The sequence below is a fragment of the Rosa chinensis genome, chromosome 2 (genome assembly GCF_002994745.2).
Source record: "Rosa chinensis cultivar Old Blush chromosome 2, RchiOBHm-V2, whole genome shotgun sequence".
NCBI classification, from domain to species: domain Eukaryota; kingdom Viridiplantae; phylum Streptophyta; class Magnoliopsida; order Rosales; family Rosaceae; genus Rosa; species Rosa chinensis.
Genome location: NC_037089.1, coordinates 5487221 through 5502570, shown reverse-complemented (window position 1 = coordinate 5502570; position 15350 = coordinate 5487221). Strand labels below are relative to the sequence as shown.

Sequence of the window (15350 nt, the reverse complement as noted above, 5' to 3'; positions counted from 1 at the left end):
GATTTGCAATACTAAATTAACAATTTCAAACCGTTTATGCATCACTTAACCAATATTATTCACTTATTTCTATGGGCATTCAAAATTTAGACCAATCCGCCATATCAATCAATCAATTTGGCAAAATTTCAATGAATTTGCTGGATTTGATTCCAATTGTAGATCCATAATCTACACATAACAATTCCCTTGATATGTGACACAATATTGTAGTTGCTTACATTGGTGGCTTGGTGCCCTATACACATCAAATGAACTTGAACAGAAGACATGGTTATACATAGCTTCCTAGGACACCTGGTCCGGGAATGAACTTGAACAGAAAACACGTAGTTCTGGGCCTTGACATACGTATAGCAAGAAATGTACATAAGAAAAACAAAATTAGTATAATTTGAAGCACATCTAGAAGAATTCCATTAGTCCCTTCAGCCCTTTGACTTTTTGATGCAAAGTAAAGTAACATTTTCTTGAAAAACAAATAATTACTAGGATACAACATCCATTGTAGTGAAACTGAACTTAGGAAGGCACACACACTACTGAAGCTACCACGGTCCAAAGTGCTGACTTCAGAAACATTCCACGAGATATCTGCATTCCCTGTCGCATTTCAGAACATAAGTGTTGGAAAAATAAAGGGAAAAAGAAAATCTTTCTTGCAACCCTGCTTTACTTTCTTCTCTATACTTCATCCTCAAGCAAATATTATCAACCAATTTACTGTTTGCTTAGAAATCTCTTGCTCTTTCTCGACCAAGCCAACTAAAAATGAGGATTGATCTAGTGTTTCATAGTAACAAACTGGTTTCCAGTTGTTACAGTTGGAAGAGATTGATCGAGTCAGCTCTGTAGTCTGTACATGTCAGATAACGGTAGCTGAAGGCTGAAGGTGGACTACTGATTCTGATCAAATCATTTGGCAGTAAATCTTCCTGCCTCACCTCTGAATTTCAAAAGGTGTGAGAATAGAACTGGATTATAGCCTTGTGACTGCACTCACCCTTCATTGCCTTGGCTGACGTTTTCTTTTCGTTTTGAGATCAACAACTATAATGGATATGTTGTCGGAACTATTTCTTCCATATGCAATTTCGGTCAGATGATCAGCAACAGCTTGTGCTGCAGAAATATCATCAGTACTAGAAGACATGGACCTTCGCCGCCTTCTTAAAATATGTCTAGCCACCTCCCCAACCTCTTCATTAGTCATTACATCCCACAGTCCATCACTTGCCAAAATCAAACACTCATCCTCATCAGTCCTGGCTGTGAATGTAATCTCAGGAACTGGAATTATCCAAGGCCTTAGATATCGATCACCTGAAACATAACTAACATTAATGATCCTCCATTTAAGCTCAAATGTGACGGAAAAACTTATCCAAAAGAATATTAGAATACTAGTAACCTCTGTGATATTAGCATATCAACTACACTCAGCAAGAGAATTAAACAACAGGCAGTTACTTGCACATCGATTCAGTACTTAAAAGAACAATAATGTACCAACTCTGACACCCTGCTTATAAGTTGTACATGCAGTTATTAAGTCCTGCAATAAATAGAATTGACATGAAAGTTTCGCCTTCCTAATGTTCTGGGAAAGTTTAGGATCACACATATATGACATTCTCTAGAAATTTCAAATAATTTTGGCTCTAAAACATTGAGCGCATTCAATCATTTATCTTAACCCCAACCACTTTCCGAATGAACAACAAGACTGTTTTGCATGGTTATCACAAACAATACAGGCATTTTGTATAATCCATACAGTAGGAGCATATTAAAGTAGTTTCCCTACTCGGTAATTATGGGAATAAAAGCAAAATTAAGTAGAGAAATAGAGATGAAAACCTATAGCTCTCGACATGGCAAGAACTCCAAGCACCCTTGCGCCATTCCAGTTTATGACTTTCCCTCCCTCTCCTTCAATTCTCTTGAGTTCGTCTTCTCTATCAGGCTGTAAAATCAACAAGGAACAGAATGTCGTTAATGTTGAAAAGATGGTGTCAATGATATTAGGAAGTGTTTAACTTTTGAACTGTTTGTCATGCATGTTATAGACAAGTTGAATGTTCACGACCCTGATAAGAAGGATCCATTATTTTTCTTTTTATCATTCAAAACATTTCCATAACCATTGTAAACACAAGTTCTGCTTTGGTTTCTACTGACCTCCAAGTATATAATTCTATTCAATTATTGCTGCAAATAGAAGCAATAGTATATAAACTCAATGCCTCATGAACGATTAACTGAAGCAACAAGGTAAGAACGACACATTTCTGTTCACACCTATGAAAAACTACAAAGAACGTAAGAGTATCTACTCTGACCTTCTGATCAACAGTTAATGGGATTGTTTCTGTCCCTCGGCAAAGAACTGCCCTAGAGTCACCACAGTTCGATGTGATGATCTGACAACCAGATAGGACAACTACAACTGCAGTTGATCCAACCATCTCAGGTGCAACTGCCTCTGTGAGGACCTCACTGTCAGCCTTCTCAAACCCAACTAAGAAAGTAGTCTCCCACCTCCTTTGCCATTCACAGCCATCAACCGTCTCCCGATCCCACTCTTGTGCTATGACTTCATGCATTCGCTCAGCACAATATTTAGCCACCTATGTATCACAGGTACACTTTAGAGTAAATTTAATACTTTTGACACACAATAAATCATGATCTGCATGTCATTTACTTCATTATATGACAGAATGATGAAGATGGTAGCTCACAGAAATATCCAGCAAGTAAATATTTAACCACCAGTAAACTTGGACATGTATAATCAACTAAAGGAGAGTTACCATGTCTGTAAAATAACATTCTCACCATAACTCTTGGACACAAGGAAACAACTTCCAACCATTACAAAGTCATCCTTCCTATCAAAAACTACTAAGAAGGTCTACTCTTTCCTTATTATTTAGTAATATTTACAGCAGACAAACCTCTGAAGTTAAATTAAATTTACATATAAAATTGAAGCAGTTGAGACATTAGAGAAGCCACACAATCATGATCAGGCACAAGAAAATTTCACATAGGGACCCAAAAACCCACCGTCCCTTCATTTATAAATTTAAAAGAAACCACAACAGCACAAACAAGGAAGGTCCCACTCCGATTTTTCTTTCCAACAATTATGGAACTCCTTGATCCTGATTCGTCCTCATCAGACAACAAGACACTAGCGCCCCACGAGCTACCAAAATCAATAATACTATTTTTTTCTTTTCTCTAAAACAATCAAACTATTTAAAAAAAAAAAAAAGTCAAAAACCAATCAGAGTCATGGATTATATATAATTATTTGTATGAATAATCACCCATTATTCAATAACAGGAACACTAAGTTATCCAAAAATAAAAAACTCTTGCCTACCAACCATTTAGTCTAAGCGCATAAGTCTGAGGTTTCGAGATATTAGTCTGTTAATATTATATTTTGGAGTATTAAAACTTCAGAACTGGACAGTTTTTGGGTTTGCAGCAAGGTTTCAAATTTCTCCGAAAATACCGAAAATTTCCATCAAAATTTCTGTAATTTGGAACTACCAAAACGAAATTCATATATTATATAATTTCCGTCAGAAGTTTCCCGAAATTTTTCAAAATTTTCCGTACATTTCCGCAAAATTCTTAATATCTGAAATATTTACACACAAAATATATTTAAAAATTCACACCGAAATTTCTCCAAGATTTCTGTGAAATTTATATGCCACTAACAACGAAGTTTTTTATTCATATTTTCTCTATGAAAATATGAAATTTTGATTTTTTTTTCCAATCAAATTGAATACAACAAAAAACCTTTTTGCTTTTATCGCTACCAAAATCATTTTCAAAATTCATATACTTAGACGCAGTATTATATGATACTAAATGAAAAAAGTTCAGTCATATGGATCGAACTATATCGTAGTAACACTTATTCTTAATATTTTATATTGCTTTTATTGTACTTGTTCATTTTCATTCACAAGGTTTTGGGATTACGTCTCCCCCCTCTACCGAAATTAAAACTTTATCTGAAATTTTCTTAAATTCAAAGTACCAAAATCGAAACCGAACCTGAAATTTAAAACCTTAATTTGCCCTAATAAGTTACTCTAACGCCTTCAAATTCCGAGATAGAAAATTTTAAGACTCGGACCACGGGCCACCGCAGCACCATAATTAATTCATAATTCACAGTGCGCCATAAATGATGCGCCTGTGACGACAAGACAACGCATACCCGTGACGTTATCATCCACTCTTACCGCGACACGTGTCGACTCCGAAAACGAAACCAGCCCAAAAGCATAAAATTCATAAAGGACGGCCACTCTTTGCTGACCACGTGTCGTCTTCTCTTGGAAAGCAATCATACCTCCTACTTAAATATTCATAATTCCACACTACTGCTACTGTTACTCTAATATTTTTATTCTTTTCCTATCCTCCAGGAAAATCTTTAAAAAATAATAATTAATCTTACGCGCGCCTAATAGTTCCACTTAATTATCTCAAAAATAAATAAATAAATAAATAATAAATTTCAAAATTAGCACTGCAGTACCTGACTGCCGCCATGGCCGTCGTAGACGCCGAAGAAATGGACGGGGGAGATCTCGGAGGAGGTTCTCGAACCGGGAGCCGTACAACCTCCCACATGATCGCACGTGCGAGCCATAAACCCGGGAATAACAGCCACCGCGTCCTCCATCTCTCTCCTCCTCCCAATCACCGAAGTGAACCCCCACGTCACTCCCTTATTGTTCCTCCCAACGCACTTCGGCCTAACCACCGCCGCCGGGGGTCTTATCTCCTCCCCGGAAGGGGGCAGAAACGCCGGAATCTCGCCGGAGCTGCTGGTGGTGGTCCTGGAGAACTCGCCGGAGCTGCTGGTGGGGCTTCTAGAGTCGTCGGCGGTGAGTATGGAGGAGAGGCTGGTGGAGCTGGCGGAGGCGAGTTCGAGGTCGGCGGCGAGTGAGTCGACTCGGTCGAGTTGGGGATCGGGGTCTCTGGATTCCATGTGAGATGGAGGAAAAGAGAGGAGAACAGGAAGAGGGGATGGGGATAAAATAAGAGAGGGAAAGGGGGTTTGGGGAGAGAGAGAGAGAGAGAGAGAGAGAGAGAGCCTGCCAGGGCGACACGTGTGAAGGGGATACAAAGTTGGATGACACACGCTTTCTTATAGCGAGAAAAAAAAGAGAGGCATTGATGATTGTAGTCGTACTCACTTGCTTTTCGCTGCACCGCTACGTGTCCTTCTTTCTGATAGCCCTGCCACGCTGGAGAGGTTTTGCTTCCGTGGTCGTATGATATCCCTGCACCCACGGTTTAAGTCAGTCTATTTTGGTACTGATTCAGTGATTTGTTTAGTCGGATTCATCGAATGACGCGGAAGGTGACTATTAGGGAACTCAAGGGAGTTTTAGGTAGGCGCGATGGAGGGGATTTTGGCCCCTCTATCCATGGAATCTAATGTACGCTTGAGGTGGACCCCAGCGATGGACCTCTATCGAGCTAGGTGGCACGCTGGCAGGAAATGGGCCCAATCCAGTAGGTAGAATTTGACCTTTTTACGAATAAGTGTTGGCTAAATAGGTGACACATCTACTGTTAAATAGCCCTGTTTGTGTTTATATCGTGGCATTTCGTGTTCATGACTAGGTGCAGTCTTTTTAGATGTGTCATCGATATATCGGATGTTGTTACATTAGTTTGAATTCGAATCCGTCCAAAGATTTTAGTTTCGATTCAAATATATTGGTAACCTGTCATATTATAAAAAGCTAAATTGATTTACAATTTATTAGACTATCAGATCATTAGCCGCGAAAACGAGGTTAAATCAAACCATAATAATTTGCAAATATGATGTAAATTGATTAATCAAAGATGTGATACTTACAGCTTACAAGCATTACTAAATGAGAGGATTATTCATTTGATTATGTATGTTGGCAAAGCTAGCTTAACCTTGATATGTTTAATTGCATTCATTAGGCAGCGCCACGTTTTAGGCTTTTTGCGTGTTCAAGTTCTTCATCAATTATAATGAATTGAATGAGAGGTATTATAAGGGAGTGGTTGTCAATCTTGATATCTCGTTTAGAAAGAACCATCACTAATAAACTATGCATGGGACTAGAGTAGTTCTATAAGTTTTCTATAGTGTAGCCTTTTCTAAAGCACTTAGCTTCTACTCTTTATACCCAAAATGATGGTACATGATGAGGCCACTTTCTATATGCATTAGCCACATTTGGCCTAGTAGCATTGGTTAGAAAAAGTTAGGGATTAGAAGTCTATAACGACATTTCTATACTATATCAATGTGCTAAAGTAGCATTTGTTATATTGAAATGCAATAATGTTACCCCTAGTTTTGTAACTCATATTTATGACCTTTGAATATAAGCAAATCTTGCCAGTAACGCTAACTATATGTCGAATACGAGCTAACGCACTATTTAAATGCATTAGCCCATCATTTTTTTTTTTTTTTTTTTTTGGGTTAGTTCGATACAGGGGTGGATCCAGAATTTTTTTTCGGGTAAGGTAAGACAATGGCGGGAGGGGAAGGGAGAAAAATTAGAGGGAATATATAGATTTTGGAGGCCATTGTGAAGATTTTGCCCTGGTTTTGTTCTATTTTTGCCATTTTCACATACCTTGCCTACACCAAATCAGTGTAAACTCAAAAATTCAGTCTAAGCAAGTGCCTAATCTGGGCTCTATGTGAATCCACCCCTGGTTCGATATAAGTTAAACACTAAAATTTGATGTAAGTTAAACACTAAAGTTCTTCTCACTTCTTTTTTAATCATTTTTTGCAATTACAAAGACTCCGCAAAAGAACTCGATCAGAGATACCTAATTACATACAAATCAAATAATGTATTCGCAAAAGTTTAAACTCGGGACGTTTGAACTTACAATTAAGCTTATATTTGCTCATTATTTTCACTAACTTGGGCCATTTTTGTAGGTTCATATTGGTCATTAGGTTGTAGCCCAATTAAGCTTTCCTTAATCCAAGCAAACCATGTTTGGAGATATAATGAAGAGGCCCATTGAGTGTTTCTGAGGCTTTGATCACTAACAAAGAACTACCCAACTGATCCATCTCAGAATACCATCTCAGAATACTTATCGGGCCGGATTATAGAGCTAGCCTAGTCTGACTCAGTCTAATAATATATTGCATGTGCTACAGTTATATAATAGTGCATCGAAAAGTTAAAAGAGAGTGTGAATTATGGAAGCACATGCTTTAGACCTTGACTACTTTTTAATTAGATTCGTAGATGTCCAATTCATACTAGTGGCGGCCTCCTCCTCTATAGAAACGAAATAGTTGAAACAGAACCCCCCAAGTTGATCTGATCTATTTGTGTGGTTGACTTCTCCTATGGCATGGGGTGTTAAATATATCTACGTAAGAGCCTTTACAGCTCTCATTCGCGTGTGTATATAAAAACTAGGTTCTGGCCTTCGATTTCTCTACAGAAAGCGTATCAACATTAAACTTTCAAGCTCTCTCTCTCTCTCTCTCCACACACACACACAACTCTCCCATGGCTAGTTTATCCAGAAACACATTTGTATCAGAGGCATACGCAATCGATCTGTGCTTTGATTTGGACGACGCGCTGACGCTGCCGGGGAATACAACCGGTTACCTGACTAATTCAAGAACGTCATTGGAGAGTGATAGTACTAGTGATGGTTTGGTAGCCAACCTGCCGACGGTTGTCGCAGTTGAAGGTGTCATTTGCTCGGTTTTGTCGAAGGTTTTCGAGCAGAAGAAGAAGGAGGTGGTAGAGGTAAGCAAGTCCCTTGTGGCCATGTGTATCACGAAACTTGCATAGCAAAGTGGCTTTCACATTCCAATTCGTGCCCTCTCTGCCGCTCCACCATCTTCGATCCTCATCAGTAAATGTTAACCGTGATCCAATCGAGAGTAGTAGCCCTAAACAAATTCTGTGTACGTAGATTGTATCATATTAAGGATCATATATTCGCTTCTACTCAGTCCTTGCTTCAAGCTTGTTTGATTCATATTGCCATTTTTTCATTGAATAATGTAATAATCTTATCTTGTACTGTATATTTGACAATGAGTACTACGTGTAGACGATATGACAATAATCGAAGTCAAGGTCAAGGTCAAACATCTGAGTCAACAAACTCAGCTAGTCTTACACTTGCCAGATGTCCAAAGGTGATTGGTGACCAAGAAATGGATGTTAGAGAAATTGGTTAAGTCTAACAGAAGGTTGTTAAGCAAGTAGTTACGGTTATCTCTATATAAAGGCATAAAGCAATGTAATGAAAGCTCTGTAATGGATTCCAGTACAACTCTTAATGAGAAATACCATCATCTTCTTCCTCTAGCTTGCTGCTCTCAATTTCTCTCTCCCAAATCCTAGATCTTTGATTTCAGCACTACGTTGGAATTTACTAGGTCAACTTTGTCCTCGAGTTAATAATATCAAGTTTAGGCATGTCACAGCTAATTAGCTACCAGCTAGTAGATTAGTATTATTTGTTCGTGTTAGGAGGCAACCGGTGGCTAATCCTCAAATTTTAAACATCACATTCAAGCGGTGTTGCATGGTGTCTTCACCCTAGCTAGCTAAATTATAGAAAAATAGATTAAATCAAAGTCAGGTTTGTTCCCCAATTGGCATCCACCCTTGATTAGCTAGTTGACCAAGCCATCGATATCTCCAGCTGCCCTAGTGCAAGATTCAAAACTATATTAGCCAACTTGGGTGATTACAACATTCACTGAAAAATCATAAAATCTAGCTAGATTGTGTCACAGCAACTGTATAATAATCTTCATAAGTTAAAGTGCCAATTTGCATTGTTCAAGGCCGAAGAAGATTTGTACACTCTTCCTGCAGTCGTAAAAATCTGATCGAGTCAAATGATCTTGCAGCCAAGCTAGCTAGCATAAACAAACTTTTCAAACGGAAATTCGTTATTTATTATACAGTCTGCAATTTCTTGTAAGAATAATACGTTTAGATCTACTACATAATGAGGCCACTTTCTATATGCATTAGTCACATTTGGCCTAGTAGCACTGGTTAGAAAAAGTTAGGGATTAGAAGTCTATAAAGACATTTCTATATTATATCAATGTGTGAAAGTATCATTTGTTATATTAAAATGCAATAGTGTTACCCCTAGTTTTGTAACCCATATACATGCATGACATTTGAATACATGCAAATCTAGCCAGTAAAAATAATCATATGTTGAATATGAGCTAACACACTATTTAAATGCATTAGTCCATTAATTTTTCTTTATTCTTTTTGGGTTAGTTTGATATAAGTTAAACGCTAAAGTTTTTCTCACATTTTTTTTCTTCTTCTCATTTTGTGCAATTACAAACACTCTGCAAAAGAACTCAAGCATAGATACCTAATTACATACAAATCAAATGTTATACAGTATGTTTGTAAAGTTTAAATTCAGGATGTTTGAGTTTACAATTAAGCTTATATTTGCTCATTATTTTCACCAATTTGGGCCATTTTTCTATTTTCATATTGGTCCTTACGGTTGTAGCCCAATTAAGCTTTCCTTAATCCAAGCAAAACATGTTTGGAGATATAATGGAGAGACCCATTGTTGGTGACCTGTTACCGGTTGGTAGATTATAATTCTATTATTTTTTTTGAATCAAACCTCGTAAATGCGAGGTAAAAGATTTATTAAGACTAAAGAGAAATATAAGTAAATATCCTACACTCCTCAGATGTAAAGTACTACGAAAGAGGAATGACAGACAACCTCCTGCCTTCTAAAACAAAAAAAACTCATCTAAAACGAAAATTAGGGAGACCCAACTTATCTTTTAAACAAAATTGATTAATGAAGCTTGGAGATGAATCAAACCAAGTAAAGCCAGTACCTGAAGGACCAAAATTGGCCAAAGCATCAGCCACCTGGTTTCCTTCACGAAAAATATGTGAACAACGAAATTGCATCATTGAAATGCGATGGACACAATTTTTCCATGCCACCTGTAATTGCCAAGGTACTATATGAGGAGAGCGGAGAAAATTTAGAATTTGGGACGAGTCAATTTCAAGCCAAATATGCTTCCAATCACGAACTCATGCAAGCTCGATTGCCTTGATCACTGCCATAACCTCCGCAACAATGGAACTAGGAATGTCAAGGGATGATGAAAAAGCACAGACAACCTCCCCATGGAAATCACGAAAAACTCCACCATAACCTGACCGATCCTCCCCTCACTTCCAAGCACCATCCGGGTTAACTTTAAACCAACCAATAATGGGTGGATGCCAATTCACCTCGTAAACTTTCAGGGCACAACACGGCCTACAAGTAGCACCAAACCTCTTCAAGACACAAAGTTCCTATATGTTGTTCAACATATGCCCAGTAGCTATGCGACTAGAAACATAAACATGGCCAATAATTAACCTGCAAGCCAGAGCAACATCTGGAGTAATGCCATCATATCTCACCTTATTCCTTGTTTGCCAAATAAACTAAATAGAGGCACAGAAACAAGCAACCCATAATTCTCTCAATTGGGGGCTGTGACCAACCATTAAACCTAATGGAAATAGCTCATGAAATGAATTAGGAATGCAACCCAACTCAAATTTGTCCAACGTATAAGACCATATAGACCTTGCATATGGGCAGTGAAGAAAGACATGCTCTTTGGACTCCGTCTGTTGTCGACATAATACACACATTGAACACAAAGAGACACCACGTCGTTGTAAAAAGTCTTCAGTTAGCACCCTTCCCCTCAGTACCTTCCAAACTAAAATTGACATACGAGGTGCCACATATTTACATCAAAACAATCGACCCCAATCCACCGTAGGTAGAGAAGGCCTTACAAAATGAAAAGCCTCTCTTGTCGTGAGTGTGCCAGAAGAAGAGGCTGACCAAATTAACTTGTCTTCTTCTTGTGGATTAATTGCAATTGGAATACTGGTAATAATATCACAAAGACCCTGAAAATACAATTGGAGAAGATGAGGGAGATCTCATTGGCCATCATGAATATAATTCTAACATTGTAAAGCTCGTGATCGAGTTCGATTCTCACTGACATATGTAAGGGCGGGGTGGGGCTAAGGGTTTTTTTTTTTTTTTTTTTTTAATAATAATAATGAAGAGACCCATTGGGTGTTTCTGAGGCTTTATCACTGGCAAAGAACTACCCAACTGATCTAGCTCAGAATAGTTATCGGGCCGGATTATAGTGCTAGCCTGGCATGACTCAGTCTCTAATATTATAAAGCATGTGGTACAGTTATATAGGGAGCCCTTCGAATGAGGAATACTAAACGATTTTTAATTTGGTTGAAAAATAACATAAATGATTTATACATGAACATCTAAACATCTAACGTTTGATTTGCGGAAATGTTATAAAAAAATGAGTCTCACAAAAAATTCCTCAACTAATTCTCATTTTAGTGGTCTTCATTAAAATGACTTCCAATTATATAATATTGCATCGAAAAGTTAAAAGAGAGTATGAAAGCACAAGGCTTTAGACCTTGACTAATTTTTAATTAGATTCATAGATGTCCAATTCAAACTAGTGGCGTCCTCCTCCTGTATAGAAATGAAATGGTTGAAATAGAACCCCCAAGTTGATCTGATGCATGTATTCGTGTGGTTGACTCCTCCTATGAAATGGGGTGTTGAATATATATACGTAAAAGCCTTTACAGCTCTCACTCGTGTGTGTATATAAACTGGGTTCTGCCTTCGATTTCTCTACAGAAAGCGTATCAACATCAAACTCTCTCTCTCTCTCTCTCTCTCTCTCTCATGGCTAGTTTATCCAGAAACACATTTGTATCAGAGGCATACGCAATCGATCTGTGCTTTGATTTGGACGACGCGCTGGCGCTGCCGGAGAATACAGCCGGTTACCAGACTAGTTCAAGAACGTCGTCGGAGAGTTATTCTACTAGTGATGCTTTGGTAGCAAACCTGCAGACGGTTGCTACAGTTGAAGGTGCCATTTGCTCTGTCTGTGTGGAAGGTTTTCAGGCAGAAGAAGAAGGAGCTATAGGTGATAGAGGTAAGCGGGTTCCTTGTGGCCATGTCTATCACGAAACTTGCATAGCAAAGTGGCTTTCACACTCCAACTCTTGCCCTCTCTGCCGCTCCACCATCTTCGATCCTCATCAGTAAATGTTAACCGTAATCCAATCGAGAATAGTATCCCTAAACAAGTTCTGTGTACGTAGATTGTAATCATATTCTTAATATGAATCATATTCGCTTCTACACAATCCTTGCTGCTTCAAGATTATTTGATTGATATTATATATCATTTTTTCATTGAATAATGAATAATCTTATCTTGTACTGTATATTTGACAATGAGTACTACTACTGCTGCAGGTTGGGATTTACTATGTCAACTTTGTGATCTTTGAGTTGATAATATCAAGTTTAGACATGTCACAGCCAAATAGCCAATTAGCTACTAGTAGATTAATATTATCTGTTAGCATTAGGAGGCAGGCGGTGGCTCATGCAGCTCGTAGAGGCTCAAGTCTAATCCACAAATACTAATTAAACCTCACATTCATGCGGTGTTGCATGGTGTCCTCACCTTGCTAGATAAATATTATAGCAAAATACATAAAATCAAAGCGATTTGTTCCCCGATTGGCATCCACCCTTGATTAGCTAGTTGACCAAGCCATCGATATCTCCAGGTCCCCTAGGCCCTAGTGCCATTATTCAAAGAATATCATAGCCAACTTGGGTGATAACAACATTCACTCAAAAATAATTAAAAAAAGCTAGAGTGTGTGACGGCAACTGTATAATAATCTTCCCAAGTCAAATGCCGATTTGCCTTGTTGAGGCCGCAGAAGATATTTACACTTTTCCTGTAATTGTGAATCTCTGAACGAGTCAAATGATCTTGCAGCTAAGCTAGCACAAACAAACATTTCAAACGGAAATTGGTTATGTGTTATAAAATCCTGCAATTTCTTGCAAGAATAAACATGTTTTGTAGGCTAGGTTTTGTGACCTGAATTGTCTACTTCGATTTCCTATGCTTTAAATCTGTGTGAAAGAAATTCAAGGACTAGCCAACGGTTTGAATCAAAAAAGAAGAAGAAAAAAAGGACTATAGCCAATGGTGTTGAGAGTTGAAACCCACAGATATTTTCACATCGGACATATTTTAATTAGGTCAACTTTAAATAATTAGTATTCCATCCTAGGTGTCATGTCATGTCACCTACACACATCACCTATTTGTCAAATCATGCCATGTAATTTTTGAGTAAAAAGACTATCTTATCGTTCCAAAATCTAATGGCTCGAAATTATTTTGGTTTTCATCTAAAAATAAAATATATTATTTTAGTTTTTTTTTCTTTTTCTTTTTTTCATTATATATATAATTATATATATATATATGTTTGTGAATATATATATATATATATAATTCGTAAAAAAAAAATTATATACAAATATGTGTTTGTGTGTATAAATAAACACAAAGAACTATTTGTTTATGAATCCCTATATCATTGTCCTTTAAAGAACTATGACCATCTTTGATGGAAATAGAAGCAAAAGAAAAACGTAACAACAGAACGCAGCTGTTAGTAAACCATGTGGAATCTTTTATATTGATCGTCATATACACAATGACACACTCTTGTATCCAATAATTTCCTGACGATTAGCGAAATGAAACCTATAATTCAATATCAATTACAAACTGAATTTCCACATAATCAACAAAAAAACAAATTAGCAAAATTAAATCACATCGTGTTGATATAGAACTAAGCATCTTCGAAGTATTAAATCAAAATACAATGATGAAATACCAATTCAGATAATTATCGGTGGTTCTTCCTCGAGAAGGCGATAGAATGTATCAAGATCGATCGACATGTCCTCGCCGTCGAAATCCTCGGCGGCAAATCCACCGGCGGCACTCCAATTAGAACTCTTCTCCGCCATCAACATAATTCCAAAAACTCAAACACCAACCGAGGTCTCCTCCGCCGCCGCCGCGCTGTCGTAAAGCCCTAGTCCAATCAAACCCCGATGAATTGGAAACGGCGACTCAGATCGCGGTGATTGCAATCGCATTATGATATTGGGGGGGGGGGAGAGAGAGAGAGAGAGAGAGAGAGAGAGAGAGAGAGAGAGAGAGAGAGAGAGAGAGAGAGAGAGAGAGAGAGAGAGAGAGAGAGAGAGAGAGAGAGAGAGAGAGAGAGAGAGAGAGAGAGAGAGAGAGATTTTGGCAAGATCGAGTCCGATGGATAATGGTTCAGAAGAGCTTGGGTAACGGGAGGGGTAGAGAGAGAGAGCTGTCAGTGGCAGTCTTTGTAATTATTTATATTTTCAGTGTCAGGTTGTAAAGAGATGACCTTAATTATCATCGGGACATTTGTGGTGTCTGAATTATATGGGTAGCGGCACTACTTCCATAGCGTTTCCATTATGTTTCATCATTTGTTATTCTCCTATGTACTAAGCAATTCTTGGACTAAATGTTCTTTCAATTTAAATGTCTTTAAATGGGTTGTCTTTGGGACGTTAAAGAAAGCGAGTCTCCGGACTTAAAATGGGTTGTCCTCGAGGCGTTAAAGAAACCGAGTCTTTGGACTTTAAATGGGTTGTCCTTGGGACGTTAAACAACAAATATCCGGACTTTAAATGGGTTGTCTTCAGACGTTAAACGGTGAGTCCCCGGACTTTAAATAAGTTGTCCTCGAAGAGTGAACTAGAGGGCCCCCACCGCACTGAGAGGGTTTTCTTTAAAATAGAGAGATCATGTTATGGAGAAATTTCGCGTTGCGGTGGAGAATTTTATAAAAATATTGTGTTACGGTGGAAATTTCATGAAGGTTAAGGGATTATGTCGCGGTGGAAATTGTGGTTGGATCACGCCGTGGCAGAAAATTTGCTTCTCAGGAGAGACCTTTAAGGCAATTGGTGTCAAGAATATAGGTGGCATGACTAGGAAGATTTGTTCTTTCTCCGCTCGAGTTCTCACGAAAAAAGAAAAAATGGGGTATTGTGGGAGTAAAAGTTTTCGAGAATGATTTTTAGGCATAGCAAGGGAAAATGCCGCTAAGGAAGGAATGTCGAGTTGGGCAAAACACAACATCCTCGAGGGTGGGATTCCCTCGAGGTGGGTCTAGCTGAGGTGAGACACAATCCCCTCAAGGAGGATGGGATTCCCTCGGGGTGGATTTAGTTGGAGCGGAACACAATCCCCTCAAAGAGGAGAGGATTCCCTAGAGGTGATTTAGTTGAGGCGGAACACAATC

At 38.2% G+C, this 15350-nt stretch overlaps 1 protein-coding gene across 2 annotated transcripts; it reads right to left on the bottom strand.

Annotated features, from left to right (window-relative positions):
* Window positions 1–241: 241 nt before the first annotated feature.
* On the bottom strand, window positions 242–5115 carry LOC112184125 (probable protein phosphatase 2C 6). 2 transcript variants are annotated; one of them, XM_024322409.2, is made up of 5 exons: window positions 4577–5115; window positions 2343–2630; window positions 1861–1966; window positions 1015–1323; window positions 242–981 (listed from the first exon to the last, which is right to left on the bottom strand). In XM_024322409.2, exons 1-5 carry the CDS (start codon window positions 5030–5032, stop codon window positions 941–943), a joined length of 1200 nt encoding a protein of 399 aa, XP_024178177.1. In that variant the 5' UTR covers window positions 5033–5115; the 3' UTR covers window positions 242–940. The 2 variants fall into 2 exon arrangements, with proteins under 2 accessions (XP_024178177.1, XP_024178178.1); XM_024322410.2 differs by having other exon boundaries at window positions 242–1323.
* Between the last annotated feature and the right edge of the window lie 10235 nt (window positions 5116–15350).